This window comes from Saccostrea echinata, unplaced genomic scaffold (genome assembly GCF_033153115.1).
Source record: "Saccostrea echinata isolate AGI-Se365-2 ecotype Australia unplaced genomic scaffold, CSIRO_AGI_Sech_v1 ptg000012l, whole genome shotgun sequence".
Lineage (NCBI taxonomy): Eukaryota > Metazoa > Mollusca > Bivalvia > Ostreida > Ostreidae > Saccostrea > Saccostrea echinata.
In genome coordinates this window covers 17,605,100-17,621,932 of record NW_026889761.1, presented here as the reverse complement: position 1 = coordinate 17,621,932, position 16,833 = coordinate 17,605,100, and the positions used below count along the sequence as shown (strand labels likewise).

General features: G+C 34.5%; 2 protein-coding genes across 2 annotated transcripts; both read right to left on the bottom strand.

The window, feature by feature from the left end:
- Window positions 1-2,865: 2,865 nt before the first annotated feature.
- On the bottom strand, window positions 2,866-7,314 carry LOC133185444 (uncharacterized). The gene is made up of 8 exons (XM_061320644.1): window positions 6,896-7,314; window positions 6,179-6,432; window positions 5,757-5,903; window positions 5,117-5,340; window positions 4,630-4,839; window positions 4,302-4,476; window positions 3,684-3,829; window positions 2,866-3,439 (listed from the first exon to the last, which is right to left on the bottom strand). Exons 1-8 carry the CDS (start codon window positions 7,179-7,181, stop codon window positions 3,142-3,144), a joined length of 1,740 nt encoding a protein of 579 aa, XP_061176628.1. The 5' UTR covers window positions 7,182-7,314; the 3' UTR covers window positions 2,866-3,141.
- A 3,285-nt stretch (window positions 7,315-10,599) lies between these two features.
- LOC133186043 (uncharacterized) lies at window positions 10,600-15,047 on the bottom strand. The gene is made up of 8 exons (XM_061321322.1): window positions 14,735-15,047; window positions 14,009-14,262; window positions 13,586-13,732; window positions 12,944-13,167; window positions 12,456-12,665; window positions 12,128-12,302; window positions 11,503-11,648; window positions 10,600-11,258 (listed from the first exon to the last, which is right to left on the bottom strand). The coding sequence occupies exons 1-8, from the start codon at window positions 15,003-15,005 to the stop codon at window positions 10,961-10,963; spliced, it is 1,725 nt and encodes a 574-aa protein (XP_061177306.1). The 5' UTR covers window positions 15,006-15,047; the 3' UTR covers window positions 10,600-10,960.
- Between the last annotated feature and the right edge of the window lie 1,786 nt (window positions 15,048-16,833).

Here is a 16,833-nt window from a genome sequence, read left to right as displayed (position 1 = left end):
ACACACTTAACGCACTTTGAAAAAAATATGTATAAAACAAAATTTTGGACTTAAATTTTAGTAATAGACAACATCATTATCCCCTCGCAACGTTTGAGGGGATATAGTAACGCGATTGTGTGTTAGTGTCGATGTCAAATGCTGCCTTGATTTATAGAATATGCTTTTGGGGAAGGAATGCTCCGCTTTGCGGTGCCCTTGTTTTGTTGTATTTCTTTCTAAAAACTGATGAATTGATCAACCCTCATCAACAACGAAGAAAAGTCAGGTTGAAGATCTCTCAGCTCAACTCTTTATCATTCCTACCCAGATATATTTATTTACATAACTCGTACATCTTAAGGTCATATTTGAAGAAAAAAATGGAACATTCTAAATACAGTAGAAAGCACTGTATAAGGAAGTCTTTAGTTAATCGAAATTTAGTTCTTTTAAAACTGAAAGTCTATTTATGTTCATTTTCAGGAAAATAAAATTAGCTCAGACTCCTAGGTCAAAGTTAAAAGTTCAGATATGTTGTTACCCAAAGAAAGGTCACAAGAAATACGCATGTGGGACATGAGAGTCAAAGCTCCGCCCAATCAAAAGTTATGGACAAGGTTAAAGTTTTTTGCGGACAAACAGAAAAACAGCTAGACAGACAGACGGACGGACAGGGCAAATATTACATACATGTACCAGAATCTTAGAATTTTTTTAAATTTGATATAATTATATCTAGCCTTATTATGATATAAAAAATTTAAGAGTTCCAGTCGAATGAGTATTGGGGCTAATGTTTTATTTTATTACTATCAAATTAATCAGACTAGCGTATGTTCATATTGAATATAATAGATATATATATAGAGAGAGAGAGAGAAAGAGAGAGAGATAGAAAGAGAGATAGATAGAAAGAGAGAGAGAAAGAGAGAATTTTCATGGTGGAGAAAAATCATAATTGCTCCTTTTTCCCAAAGAAAAATCCATGCTTTAAGTCACATATCGACCCCTTCATCCACTGAACTTATTACAGAATGGATTAAATAAAAAAGGAACGAAATTATGCAATCATTTCTATAAGACCTATTTCCCTTTATAACATTTACGAGAACTGTCGGGAAGAAAACAACCCCTAAATATCTTTAAAACGTCTTTATCTCAGATCCTGAAGTGACATCATCACTGAAAAAGTATTAAACCAGGTTCAAATAATTATTTTTCATACCTAAAATTTGCAAGAATATTGACCAAGCCGTGCACATTTTCTTTTCAAAGTGCGTTAATATGGTCGATATTAACGCACTTTGAAAAAAAAGTAAAATTTTTCAAAGTGCGTTAACGTGGTCCCAAAATTAACGCACTTTGAAAATTTTTTTCAAAGTGCGTAATTTTTCAAAGTGCGTTGTAACATAGCTTCCAAGTTGAAGTAAAATATCAATATTTCCAAGAAGTGCAATACGATTTTTGGAGTTTTCACTTTCACCTTGGGGAACAAAAAATGATGATCTAGAAATTCCTAGAACTCCTCTTACATTTTATGCAGAAGTCATATCATCTCATAATGTAAATCACTGGCACCTGTAACATGAATAACCCCCCCCCCCCCCAGCTTTTAATTTAAAAAATGAAATAGTAAGAGCTTATGATTTCTAAAAAGAAAAAAAAAATAATTGAATAAAAAAAAATTGCCCGTCAATCGCTTTCATATTTCAATCTATGCAGACAGATTGTATTCGTTCTTACGTTTAGAGATTGACCATGGTATTTTTATTTTTCCGTACATTGCCAATCTCTATAAACGTAATAAAAAGTACGATCTGCTTGCATGGAACGACATATGGATGTGATTGACGGAGGAAATATCATATTTTAAAGAAATTATTGGCTCTTACAATTTTTTTTATAATTAAAGTGGGGGGGGGGGGGGGTACCGGTCCACATTTCAGGTGCACGTGATATAAATGGTGGTGTCTTGTAGACGTGCATTTTCATTTTAATCCTGGGGGCCAGTTGGGATAAAAATATTTAAAAAACATTTTTTGGATACAAATTCTTGCAAAAACTTGCCAGAAAATTAAAGTTCAGGATGATAAACCTAGCTTTTTTTTCAATTTAGCGTGCATACGTACAAAATTAAAGAAAATGAGGGCCATGGGCCCCAATGCTAATCTGAGTCTGTAGGCACTAATGATTCTTATGATTTAAGATAATACACAACATACCTTACATATTGAGAATTTTTCAAGATATTTAAATATAAGAGCATAATACCATCAGATGTTCTTCAGCATACATAATCAGGGTTTTAAATAAATGGAAATATCAAATAATGAAAATTATTGTGTTATTCAAAGAAATGTGTGCAAAAATTATCAAATATATTTTAGCTGGTATTTCTCCAAAATTTGTTTCAGAAGTTGTTAAGATGTACAGCATCATTAGGCATTATAAAGTCACATAAAAGTTCTTCAGTAATTGAAACTCTTCAACAAGTTAGGGACTAAGAAATAAAGTTCAAAACTATGTTGTGTATGTCCTTAATTCGGGGTCTGGGTGGTTTCAACATGAAACTATCTGAATGATGACTCCACTTTCATTGTTGTTAAGAAAGAGAGAATTAGTCTCAGTCATTTATGATTTTTTTCTGTGTTAGAAGTGACAATTGATGAAATCGCAATCTAAAACCATCGTGTTTCAAAAGAAGAGTCTCAGTAGGTAAGTCTTTAGAACTGAATAATGATGTCCTGTTGGAGAAAAAGTACCAGAATTCTTACTCTGAGCAGTTTTATAGAGAAATTGTATTCCTTATTCATAATATAGAATTGCAACTGTTGCAAGGGTTTACTGCATCAGCACTCACTGTACTGACAATTTACAAAATGTAAATCATACACATATCATGACCAAGCTAATATAAAAATACAGGTATTCAATAAAATCATTAGATAATGAGTATCATACAAAAACATGTAACATCCTATAAAACAGCAAATAAGAAATGAAATACATAATCAGTTAAATAAGTACATGTACTATTTACGGTTTATCACAAAACACATATGAACCTAATTTTCAGAAATTGTTTTATCACAGATACTCTACAATATTCTCTTACACTCTCCATAACGTTATTGCACGTCAAATATAGCATTTTTGCCCCTAATTAGTTTTTAGCTCCTTGAACACCTTGGACACGCCTTCGGTCTTAATTCTCTCCTCTGTAGTCTTAATCTGGTCCTCGAACGTCTGAGTCTCTGCAGACAGCAATCCAAACAACTTGTCTAGTTTTGTCAGATCTGGTTGTGATCGGTGGAACACAAACTGCATGACTTCAGTTCCGTCGGCTTTGAACTGGCTGACCATCTGACCCTTAGCGTGCTGGCTATGCAGGAAGGATACAAACACCAGCTTGGCTGGGTAAACTTCCTTGCAGTACTTTGTGTATAACTCTTTGAATCTGTGAATATGAATTAGATTTAGCATAAAGATACATATACACAATCATGTACCATGCATTGCTGTGTCATATTTGAAAAAAATTAAAAAACAACCAAGAAATGTATGAGAGATCTTTCTCAGGATTGCAGCTGATAGACATTTATAATAGATCAGTTAATTATCCCCAGAAAATAAAACAATTAATGAATTACAATAAGAAATAGTAGTATTTTTTGTTTAAGCAGTATAGAAATAGATTTCACCTGAAGTTTTGGAATGCGGTATTCTCTTCCTCGTCTGTGACCATGATCAGTGTCTTCAAGACTTCTTTCCGTTCGTAAAAAGGATACAAACTGGCGGCATTTGCTGTGCATCCTGAAGCAGGTGTATCCAAAGCTAGTTGTAACACCTAAAGTAAAAAAATATCGGTATTAATTAAAGAGCTGCATTTTTTGAAATATTATGTACATATAATGAAACAATACTGTAGATCACCATATTTTCATGACACCTTAGTTTTGCGAGATAGGTTTTAGTATTTATAAGCGAGACAAAATTTTCACTAAATCTGGGTATTGTTGTATATAATCTTTACTAATAAAATATATGAGAAAATTTTTGCAAGGATGCCATCTTGTGTAATAACGCAAAAATAAAGTTCTCGTGAATAGAATGTGATTTACAGTGTTTCAAAGAAAAATAATAGGGTACTTGCTATTATTCACTTTCAGAAATTGCTGGAACCAAACAATATAGAAAGTACAGAATCAGAATTTTTTCGCACTTTCCAATGCACTAAAAACTATTAAACATACATCAAAATGCTATATATGTCATAGATACTTAAATTGAATGGAATTGCCAAGTTTCTAAATACAAACCTCCTCCACATTTGTCGGTACTTTCTCTGGCTCTTTGTGAGTAGTGTTGAAGAAGGAGAGTTTAGCTGAAGTTATGGCTGTCAGAATTCCCGCGATGATGGTGCTGGTTTTTACCGCCACGGACATGGATGAGGAAGCATCACCCATCACCAGGACTGGAGACTCAAGGGGAAGCCTATAAAATATATTATTATCTCTTATTACAGAGGAATAAACTGCCTGATAAAAAGCTTAGTTAACAAACAGAATACAAGATATTAAACAGTAGTTTTTTTAAAACAATACGCGAATTCCCTTTTGAACATCTGTAAGGTAATTGATGGCATACTTGATTTGTTTAAGTCTGTCCTCAGCAATCCTTAGAAGGTCTCCATAGAACTTAGCCTTCCTGTCCTCGTCAGAGCTGCCATCAAACAGCCTTTTGAATACTAGCAGTCTTTCCAGGAGTTTACCGATTGGTAGGGTCACAGGGTCACCATTCTCTAACCTCCTCTGTATTGCATCATCTACTTCCTTGCAGGCTAGTTCCTCATACCACCTATGATTTAATGTTACAAACATTATCAATCATGTTCAGAGTACAGATGTAATAATAAAAATTTTCCAAAAAAAAAAATGGCTATAAAAAATGACCAGCGTATGAAATGAAGTAATTAAGTTGTGTAGTAATAAATTTTAATTCATCAATTAGTAATTACACAATTATCATAAGTTAGCTAATCAGGTGACTATGGCTATAATGTGGTGAAATGAATTTTGCCGAAAATTAGACAATATCTAATATATACATTATATTTTGAATATGATGAACTAACCAGAGGATGGTATCCAGTTTGTCCTCACGGTCTGCTATGTGGCCTTTAGAGGCATTGGTCAGCTTATCTTTATGTAATTTCACTGACAGATATGGAATTGACAGGTCCTCGAGCATTTCATTCACATTCTCCGCTGTCATCATCACCATACGACCAACAGTCGTCTCAGGTGGTGCCCCCTGTCCATAGCAGTAAGGAAGGAACCACTCTAGTGAGGGAAAATCCTACAGAAAGAGACAGAGTACAACATTGAAAAAAAATAGTCTTTTATAATGATTTACTGAGGAAACTAGGGGTACTGTGAGCAATGAGCTCACTAAATGATACCCCCCGCCTCCCATATGGTTATAATGGCAAAGTCCATGTTTTGCTCTGGGAGACCCGAAATAAGTGTCAGATCAAAAAGTAAAATAGGAGGTGCACAATGGCACTATGTAACAAAGATTCTGTGAATGTCTCATTAAATTTCATTCAGTGGTAAAAGAAGGGTTCTGGATAAGAGATGGGTACTCCAATGTGTAACAGACGGACGGACGGATGTACAGACAGATGAAGGACGTATGGACATCCCGATCACTATATACCCTCCCACTTTTCAAGCGGGGGTATAACAAATCAGGAAAGGAAAAAATTATAATACCTTCTGTGGATGAAAGTGGCAGATGTCTGCTAACTTCTTCCAGGGATCTTTGGGAAAATGTATGGCATAAAACTCTAGTTCTTTTGCAGTAAAATGTTGGACCCACCTCCTGATGTGTTTGCAGACAGCACCACTAGCAGATCCATACTGTTATAATATTCACAAATGTCCATTCAATTTATTTTATTCTAAAAGTATGGATTTCAACATCTGGGCTTCAAAATCTTTTTTGATATTGACTAAACTTTCAGTAATTTAAGTTGTAAATTACAATTTTTTTCTCTAGTTCTTAAACAACAACACATTTAATTGTATGTTAAATTACATATGAATCCAATTTTAATTTCTCTCTGGTTCTTAAAATGGCAAGGAAAAACAAGAACTTGTCTGATGAAGGGCATTTGATAATACTTGCTACTTACAGGTGATTTCATCCTATTAAGGTTATCGATGTCTGACTTGAGTTTCCCAATAGTTTTAGGCTTAACCTTGTTTTTGGACACCTGCAGCATTTTCATCTTTTTTTCCAGCACCCTGGCCTGGCGTCCAGCGTCCAGGAGCTGGAGGGCTTTCAAGACTTCATTGAGACCAAAGTTGTCTCTGTTCTGCAGGAAAGACTCCGCCAACTGGAAATCTTTCCTTGCCCATGCTGTGGCAAGTGCTCGAATTCGAGCATCTGCAAAATAGAATTGTGTTACAGGTATGTAATGCAAGTCCTCTTGAAAATCAATGAATGATACACAAGTTATTATTAATTGATTAAAATACAATCAGAGTGTGACCTCTTGAATTCTTTCCCTTGCTTTTTTTCAATTTAATGAAAAAAGTCTATTGAAAAAAGTGAGGAGGTATCAAGTAGTATAAATATATACATTATCAAAGTAAAAGGGTTACAATTTATTTTCTTTTTCTCAAATGTTTCAACGTGTACAAATATGCGTTTGACAAATGTTAGCAGCATGATCAGAACCAGTCACGAATTCTAACAAGTTTTCTGGGCTTTTTCCTACATTTAAATTAATGATTTTCAAACCCTACAATGAGCACAACAGTTGATGAGTAACTTCATATTAAAAACCGATTGATTTTTTAAAATATTTTTTTTTTCCTTTTCAAGACAAATAAGGATTCAAACTTACTTTGCGCTACTTCAACACCGTTTTCCTGTAATACTGCCATTGTCGCTGCGTACCGTACTCGATTTTCATTCTGTCCGTTGTAATGCTGCTCCACGGTGACGTTAGACGTGAAATATTCCTGAGGGTTTGTCTCCAAGTTCACCTCAACTGGAACTCTTTTTTCTGTGTCGGAATTTGCCTGATTTCCCCTCCCCATTCGTCGCCTACTACCCCCACGGCCACGCCGACCACCTCGGCCGCCACGCCCCCTTCCTCTTCCTCGAAAATTATTACGTCCTCTTGTCATTTTGTGAGAATATTTTATTTTGTTTTAAAGAGAACACGTTGGTGGCCTAGAAGATACTTTTTCTAGGTGTCGTTCATGCAACGTCGTGTTTCTGTTAACGCATGTTACACGTACACCTGCTATTTATTTACGAAGTATGTCACAACGTATAGCAACATTTGTAAACTTCCGGTAGCCAAACATCGCGGTACATTGCGCGGAAAATAATTCATCAATGAGAATGTATCACTACTGACTAAATGTTGACTCTAGGATACTTAATTAATTTCCTACGTATAGAAAAATATAATATATAATTTTAAATAAGAATTAAAGTTTAAACAAACAAACGAACAAGAAAAGTTTGTCAATATATTCATACGCGAATGCCTACACCACTTGAATTTTCATTCACTTGCATCAGATATTTTAGCATTATTGCTGAACATGCTGAAAAACCCAGAAATGACAAATCGTTAAATATAATTTTATAGATTCTAGAAATATCACACACCACACAGGATGTTTGCGAAAATACCTTTATGTCACTGAATACAACAAAATTAACTCTTCTGTTTTGGTAGATCTACCAAAAATTTCTAAAAAAAAAAAAAAAAAAATAAAAAAAAAAATAAAATAAAATAAAAAAGGAGATATAAACTCATCAATAGAAAGCTGGAAAATTTTTTCATCAGTTTCACTTTATGATGTAATACTATCTTTTGTTGTCAACATTCCAAATATGACCTAACAACATGTTTGAAATTTAGGGGGGTGGGGGGGGGGGGTGGGGGGGTATTAGGTACATGTATAATTGGAATATAATAGAGTTGACAGCATTTTAATTCAAAACTTACCATTCAATTTCACGAAATATGTTATGCAGGTATACCTCATTCTGCTCACTTTGGCAAATTAGACCATTTGATTGGGGGGGGGGGGGGAGATATATATGTTATGCAGGTATACCTCATTCTGCTCACTTTGGCAAATTAGACATTTGATTCGGGGGGGGGGGTTCGAATCAGATTTTTTTTTCATGCCTTCACAGGACAGAATATTTATTTCCAAGATGGCCACGATCAGATTATTTTTTCACTGGAAAAATTTGACATCCCCACCCCAAAGGGGGGGGGGGCAAAACCCTATTTCGGGGTGAGAGAAAGGGGTGGGGGTTGGTATTTGGTATAAGGTCCAGTCAATATTATTTTCTTGCTAGTGAAGTGCACATAATTTTATTTTCGAAATATTTAAGGACAGAAGATCTGCAAGCCACATATACACCCATTCCATGGTCATCTTCTTTGATGTTACCATCTCTTTCTCATGACTCACAATACATACTCGCATTATCAAATTATTCACACTATGTGTTAAAGATTTCATATTATCCTTTAAAGAATTCATATTGTATGCATTTATTTTTAGATGCTTTTTACACTGCAGAGCAAACTCCCATGTTAAAGTCCAACGAGAATCAAGTCTCTAATGAACTGTGGCTCTACTGGTGTGTACTTAAAATAAAGATTACCTTTGTACAATCTACTCGTGTATCAAGTCTTATTGAAATTGGACCAAAACTGTAGGAGGAGTAATGTTTTGAGAGAATGTTAAAGTAATTTCTATTTTTAGTAATCCTGACAAAACCGTTTAACAAGAGAATAATGATTCATACAATTATGTATCTTACTGCAGTGTACTCGTGTACCAAGTCTTTAGTTATTTAAATTGGATCAAAACTTCAGGAAAAATAGCATTTTGAAAAAAAAAAATGTTTACGGACAGATAGAGAGCAACGGATGGATGGCGGACACCTTTACATATGCATATGCTCTTCTCTTTGACCATTAGAGCTTCATTGTAAAAATGAAGGAAAATAAATGAAGTTTATAATTTTTGGGGGATGACTACATATACTACAATTTTATGCCATATTAGGGCCATCAATGGACCGTATGGTTCTGCTTTTCATATGGTATAAATGGTATGTCATGGAGGAAACCAGGTAGGGGAAAGAAGAGACAGGAGTGGACTTAAGCATGACAGGTCTTTGTTCCATCAGTCAAACATTTTTCTCTGCCCTATTTCCTTGCACAAAGAACTAATTCCTTTCCATAACTTCCAGTCATGATCAGTTCCCTCCCTTTGTGCCCTCTGTGGAACTGCTAGGTATGTTGAGATTATGCAGAAGCCATATCATCTCGTAATGTAAATCACAGGCACCTGTAACATGAATAACCCCCCCCCCCCCCCCGCTTTTAATTTAAAAAATGAAATAGTAAGAGCTTGATTTCTAAAAAGAAAAAAAAATAATTGAATAAAAAAAAAATTTCCACGTCAATCGCTTTCATATTTCAATCTATGCAGACAGATTGTATTCGTTCTTACGTTTAGAGATTGACCATGGTATTTTTATTTTTCCGTACATTGCCAATCTCTATAAACGTAATAAAAAGTACGATCTGCTTGCATGGAACGACATATGGGTGTGATTGACGGAGGAAATATCATATTTTAAAGAAATTATAGGCTCTTACAAATTAAAGTGGGGGGGGGGGGGGGGTACCGATCCACACTTCAGGTGCGCGTGATATAAATGGTGGTGTCTTGTAGACGTGCATTTTCATTTTAATACTGGGGGCCAGTTGGGATAAAAATATTTAAAAACCATATTTTGGATACAAATTCTTGCAAAAACTTGCCAAAAAATTATAGTTAAGGATTGATAAACCTAGCTTTTTTTTTTTTAAATTTATTGGCATACGTCTAAAATTAAAGAAAATGAGGGCCATGGGCCCCAATGCTAATCCGAGTCTGTAGGCACTAATGATTCTTATGATTTAAGATAATACACAACATACCTTACATATTGAGAATTTTTCAAGATATTTAAATATAAGAGCATAATACCATCAGATGTTCTTCAGCATACATAATCAGGGTTTTAAATAAATGGAAATATCAAATAATGAAAATTATTGTGTTATTCAAAGAAATGTGTGCAAAAATTATCAAATATATTTTAGCTGGTATTTCCTCCAAATTTGTTTCAGAAGTTGTTAAGGGGTACAGCATCATTAGGAATTATAAAGTCACATAAAGGTTATTCAGTAATTGAAACTCTTCAACAAGTTAGGGACTAAGAAAATAAAGTTCAAAACTATGTTGTGTATGTCCTTCCTTTGGGGTCTGGGAGGTTTCAACATGAAACTATATGAATGATGACTCCACTTTCATTGTTGTTAAGAAAGAGAGAACTAGTCTCAGTCATTTATGATTTTTTTCTGTGTTAGAAGTGACAATTGATGAAATCGCAATCTAAAACCATCGTGTTTCAAAAGAAGAGTCTCAGTAGGTAAGTCTTTAGAACCGAATAATGATGTCCTGTTGGAGAAAAAGTACCAGAATTCTTACTCTGAGCAGTTTTATAGAGAAATTGTATTCCTTATTCATAATATAGAATTGCAACTGTTGCAAGGGTTTACTGCATCAGCACTCACTGTACTGACAATTTACAAAAGGTAAATTATACACATATTATGACCAAAAGTAAAATACAGGTATTCAATAAAATCATTAGATAATGAGTATCATACAAAAACATGTAACATCCTATAAAACAGCAAATAAGAAATGAAATACATGTACATAATCAGTTAAATAAGTACATGTACTATTTACAGTTTATCACAAAACACATATGAACTTAATTTTCAGAAATAGTTTTATCACAGATACTCTACAATATTCTCTTACACTCTCCATAATGTTATTGCGCGTCAAATATAGCGTTTTTGCCCCTAATTAGTTTTTAGCTCCTTGAACACCTTGGACACGCCTTCGGTCTTCATTCTCTCCTCTGTAGTCTTAATCTGGTCCTCGAACATCTGAGTCTCTGCAGACAGCAATCCAAACAACTTGTCTAGTTTTGTCAGATCTGGTTGTGATTGGTGGAACACAAACTGCATGACTTCAATTCCGTCGTCTTTTAACTGGCTGACCATCTGACCCTTAGCGTGCTGGCTATCCAGGAAGGATACAAACACCAGCTTGGCTGGGTAAACTTCCTTGCAGTACTTTGTGTATAACTCTTTGAATCTGTGAATATGAATTAGATTTAGCATAAAGATACATATACACAATCATGTACCATGCATTGCTGTGTCATATTTGAAAAAAATTGAAAAACAACCAAGAAATGTATGAGAGATCTTTCTCAGGATTGCAGCTGATAGACATTTATAATAGATCAGTTAATTATCCCCAGAAAATAAAACAATTAATGAATTACAATAAGAAATAGTAGTATTTTTTGTTTAAGCAGTATAGAAATAGATTTTACCTGAAGTTTTGGAAGTCGGTATTCTCTTCCTCGTCTGTGACCATGATCAGTGTCTTCAAGACTTCTTTCCGTTCATAAAAAGGATACAAACTGGCGGCATTTGCTGTGCATCCTGAAGCAGGTGTATCCAAAGCTAGTTGTAACACCTAAAGTAAAAAAATATCGGTATTAATTAAAGAGCTGTATTTTTTGAAATATTATGTACATATAATGAAACAATACTGTAGATCACCATATTTTCATGACACCTTATAGTTTTGCGAGATAGGTTTTAGTATTTATAAGCGAGACAAAATTTTCACAAAATCTGGGTATTGTTGTATATAATCTTTACTAATAAAATATATGTGAGAAAATTTTTTTTTCTAGGATGCCATCTTGTGTAACAACGCAAAAATAAAGTTCTCGTGAATAGAATGTGATTTACAGTGTTTCAAAGAAAAATAACAGTCTACTAGCTATTATTCACTTTCAGAAATTGCTGGAACCAAACAATATAGAAAGTACAGAATCAGAATTTTTTCGCACTTTCCAATGCACTAAAAACTATTAAACACACATCAAAATGCTATATATGTCATAGATACTTAAATTGAATGGAATTGCCAAGTTTCTAAATACAAACCTCCTCCACATTTGTCGGTACTTTCTCTGGCTCTTTGTGAGTAGTGTTGAAGAAGGAGAGTTTAGCTGAAGTTATGGCTGTCAGAATTCCTGCGATGATGGTGCTGGTTTGTACCGCCACGGACATGGATGTGGAAGCATCACCCATCACCAGGACTGGAGACTCAAGGGGAAGCCTATAAAATATATTATTATCTCTTATTACAGAGGAATAAACTGCCTGATAAAAAGCTTAGTTAACAAACAGAAAACAAGATATTAAACAGTAGTTTTTTAAAAACAATACGAGAATTCCCTTTTGAACATCTGTAAGGTAATTGATGGCATACTTGATTTGTTTAAGTCTGTCCTCAGCAATCCTTAGAAGGTCTCCATAGAACTTAGCCTTCCTGTCCTCATCAGAGCTGCCATCAAACAGCCTTTTGAATACTAGCAGTCTTTCCAGGAGTTTACCGATTGGTAGGGTCACAGGGTCACCATTCTCTAACCTCCTCTGTATTGCATCATCTACTTCCTTGCAGGCTAGTTCCTCATACCACCTATGATTTAATGTTACAAACATTCTCAATCATGTTCAGAGTACAGATGTAATAATAAAAATTTTCCACAAAAAAAAAATGGCTATAAAAAATGACCAACGTACGAAATGAAGTAATTAAATTGTGTAGTAATAAATTTTAATTCATCAATTAGTAATTACACAATTATCATAAGTTAGCTAATCAGGTGACTATGGCTATAATATGGTGAAATGAATTTTGCCAAAAATTAGACAATATTTAATATATACATTATATTTTGAATATGATGAACTAACCAGAGGATGGTATCCAGTTTGTCCTCACGGTCTGCTATGTGGCCTTTGGAGGCGTTCGTCAGCTTATCTTTATGTGATTTCACTGACAGATATGGAATTGACAGGTCCTCGAGCATTTCATTCACATTCTCTGCTGTCATCGTCATCATACGACCGACAGTCGTCTCAGGTGGTGCCCCCTGTCCATAGCAGTAAGGAAGGAACCACTCTAGTGAGGGAAAATCCTACAGAAAGAGATAGAGTACAACATTGAAAAAAAACCCAGTCTTTTATAATGATTTACAGAGGAAACTAGGGGTACTGTGAGCAATGAGCTCACTAAATGATACCCCCCGCCTCCCATATGGTTATAATGGCAAAGTCCATGTTTTGCTCTAGGAGACCCGAAATAAGTGTCAGATCAAAAAGTAAAATAGGAGGTCACAATGGCACTATGTAACAAAGATTCTGTGAATGTCTCATTAAATTTCATTCAGTGGTAAAAGAAGAGTTGTGGATAAGAGATGGGTACCCCAATGTGTAACAGACGGATGGACGGACATACAGACAGACGGACGGACGTATGGACATCCCGATCACTATATACCCTCCCACTTTTCAAGCGGGGGGTATAACAAATCAGGAAAGGAAAAATAATAATACCTTCTGTGGATGAAAGTGGCAGATGTCTGCTAACTTCTTCCAGGGATCTTTGGGAAAATGTATGGCATAAAACTCTAGTTCTTTTGCAGTAAAATGTTGGACCCACCTCCTGATGTGTTTGCAGACAGCACCACTAGCAGATCCATACTGTTATAATATTCACAAATGTCCATTCAATTTATTTTATTCTAAAAGTATGGATTTCAACATCTGGGCTTCAAATTCTTTTTTTATATTGACTAAACTTTTAAGTAATTTAAGTTGTAAATTACAATTTTTTTCTCTAGTTCTTAAACAACAACACATTTAATTGTATGTTAAATTACATATGAATCCAATTTTAATTTCTCTCTGGTTCTTAAAATGGCAAGGAAAAACAAGAACTTGACTGATGAAGGGCGTTTGAAAATACTTGCTACTTACAGGTGATTTCATCCTATTAAGGTTATCAATGTCTGACTTGAGTTTCCCAATAGTTTTAGGCTTAACCTTGTTTTTGGACACCTGCAGCATTTTCATCTTTTTTTCCAGCACCCTGGCTTGGCGTCCAGCGTCCAGGAGCTGGAGGGCTTTCAAGATTTCATTGAGACCAAAGTTGTCTCTGTTTTGCAGGAAAGACTCCGCCAACTGGAAATCTTTCCTTGCCCATGCTGTGGCAAGTGCTCGAATTCGAGCATCTGCAAAATAGAATTGTGTTATAGGTATGTATTGTAAGTCCTCTTGAAAATCAATGAATGATACACAAGTTATTATTAATTGATTAAAATACAATCAGAGTGTGACCTCTTGAATTCTTTCCCTTGCTTTTTTTCAATTTAATGAAAAAAGTCTATTGAAAAAAGTGAGGAGGTATTAAGTAGTATAAATATACATTATCAAAGTAAAAGGTTTACAAGGTTTACAATTTATTTTCTTTTTCTCAAATATTTCAACATGTACAAATATGCGTTTGACAAATGTTAGTAGCATGATCAGAACCAGTCACGAATTCTAACAAGTTTTCTGGGCTTTTTCCTACATTTAAATTAATGATTTTCAAACCCTACAATGAGCACACAACAATTGATGAGTAACTTCATATTAAAAACCGATTGATTTTTTAAAATATTTTCTTTTTCCATTTCAAGACAAATAAGGATTCAAACTTACTTTGCGCTACTTCAACACCGTTTTCCTGTAATACTGCCATTGTCGCTGCGTACCGTACTCGATTTTCATTCTGTCCGTTGTAATGCTGCTCCACGGTGATGTTAGAAGTGAAATATTCCTGAGGGTTTGTCTCCAAGTTCACCTCAACTGGAACCTTCTTTTTTGTGTCGAAATTTGTCCGATTTCTTCTCCCCATTCGTCGCCTACTACCCCCACGGCCATGCCGACCGCCACGCACCCTTCCTCGAAGATTATCACGTCCTCTTGTCATTTTGTGGGAATATTTTATTTTGTTTTAAAGAGAACACGTTGCTGGCCTAGAAAATACTTGTTCTAGGTGTCGTTCATGCAACGTCGTGTTTCTGTTAAGCATGTTACACGTACACCTGCTATTTATTTACAAAGTAATAGCAACATATGTAAACTTCCGGCGGTACCTCGAATTACCGAAATGCCCTTGATTTACCGAAATGCCCCATGAAATTACCGAAATGCCCTTTGAAACTACCGAAATGCCCCTTCAAAACCTCAATACTTTGGTTAATATGAAAGGTAGTAAGTTTAGTATATATAGTTTAATCTTTGATATTAAAAAATATATTTACAAATGTCGTTTTTTCAAATGAAGGTGTCTCAGGGACGGGTGAGATTCACTCCGGAACTAAAAGTACGCATGCGCAAAATTCTAAACCTCAAACCCGATCATAATTACCCAAGTCAACATGGCGGCGTCCATGAATAGAAGAAAGCTCAATCAATCAATGTGCGCTCTTCTTAAACTGATCGTAAGTGAACAATTCCTACTTCTTATTCAGTGAAAGCGTTTCTAATTTACGTTATATATATATATTTGTTATTGGAAACAGTATAGGTATTAAATTATTGTGTGTGTGTGGCCGGGGGGGGGGGGGTTACATATGTATAGCCTTGGGGGGGGGGGGTTATCTTTACTGAAAATTTACATAGTAAAATATATATAACTTTCTCCAAAAGAGTGAAGGATGACCCCCCCCCCCTCCCAGGCCTACACACACACAACCCCAACCTATGGGCTTGTAAAAAGCTAGGATGGTGTGAAGGGGAAGAAGAAAAGGTTAGGAAAGAATCCTTGGTGAAAAATCTGGCAAAAGAATATTTTACATTTATAATGCAATGAATAATTTTTTTTATCTCTCATTTGTTTTTATTTTATTTATAAATAATTCAATGTTGAGACTAGCTGTTGAACTATTAAAGTAATATCACATGTTATATTAGTTATCAATCTGAGGAATAAATTTTATTTTATTTTTTTCTTAATTTTATTTCTTTTTTCTTTTTTGGAAAACGTAACATACATGTATGTTACCATAGATGTGGACCCCTTTACTACTTTCAATGTTGGCAAGTTCATGTTAAGATAAGGGTGAATTCAAAAAAAATGACCACCAAACTGAATTTTTTTGGCAAAATTCAACTACTTGTAACATATTTTTCACTTATATCATCATATTGCAAATGCATTCTAGTTTAAAATCCTGAAGTGGCAATAGAATAGACAATTGGATTAAAAAGTTTCAGAATTTTTATTAGTAAAATTTCTTTTGAAAAAAGAAAATATCATTACACCTTAAAAGACTTTCTAAAATACAAAATCACAAGAAATTATAGTTTTTTATGCTTCAAAATGGTAAAAGGGGTATAAATGATTAAATCTAGACCTTGAATGAGTATCTTTTCTTGTACATGTGACAAAAAATTGGCTTTTTGATTGTTATTTTACATTTTTTTTTCAATTCTGGTTTGAAAAGTTTTAATATGAAAAAAATATGAAGCAATAAAATTTCCCAAAATTCACTTTTTTGTCCGTTCAAGTCAATTCTTTAAAACTAAGCCAAAAAAGAATTGTTATATACAAGTTCTCTTACAAAAAATACTAGATTTTGAAGTGACCCTATGTTACATTATTGTGTTGCACTCCTGACATCTGATATGTATTTTATTTAATAACATTGTTTTAAAAATTATAACACACAATAACCCATTCTTACTTTGTAAATCAATTTGTCGTGTTGATATTTTTCATCGTTTACAGCAGGTTTTTCATATTTTGAAGACCT

Bases quoted from the DNA above. Each gene is read 5' to 3' on its own strand.
- LOC133186043 (XM_061321322.1), bottom strand. From the start codon at position 15,005: ATGACAAGAGGACGTGATAATCTTCGAGGAAGGGTGCGTGGCGGTCGG. The intron at 13,168-13,585 runs GTATTATTATTT...CTCTTTCTGTAG, and splicing joins GCCACTTTCATCCACAGAAG to GATTTTCCCTCACTAGAGTG. The intron at 12,303-12,455 runs GTATGCCATCAA...TATATTTTATAG, and splicing joins GACAGACTTAAACAAATCAA to GCTTCCCCTTGAGTCTCCAG.
- LOC133185444 (XM_061320644.1), bottom strand. From the start codon at position 7,181: ATGACAAGAGGACGTAATAATTTTCGAGGAAGAGGAAGGGGGCGTGGC. The intron at 5,341-5,756 runs GTATTATAATTT...CTCTTTCTGTAG, and splicing joins GCCACTTTCATCCACAGAAG to GATTTTCCCTCACTAGAGTG. The intron at 4,840-5,116 runs GTTAGTTCATCA...ATTAAATCATAG, and splicing joins AAACTGGATACCATCCTCTG to GTGGTATGAGGAACTAGCCT.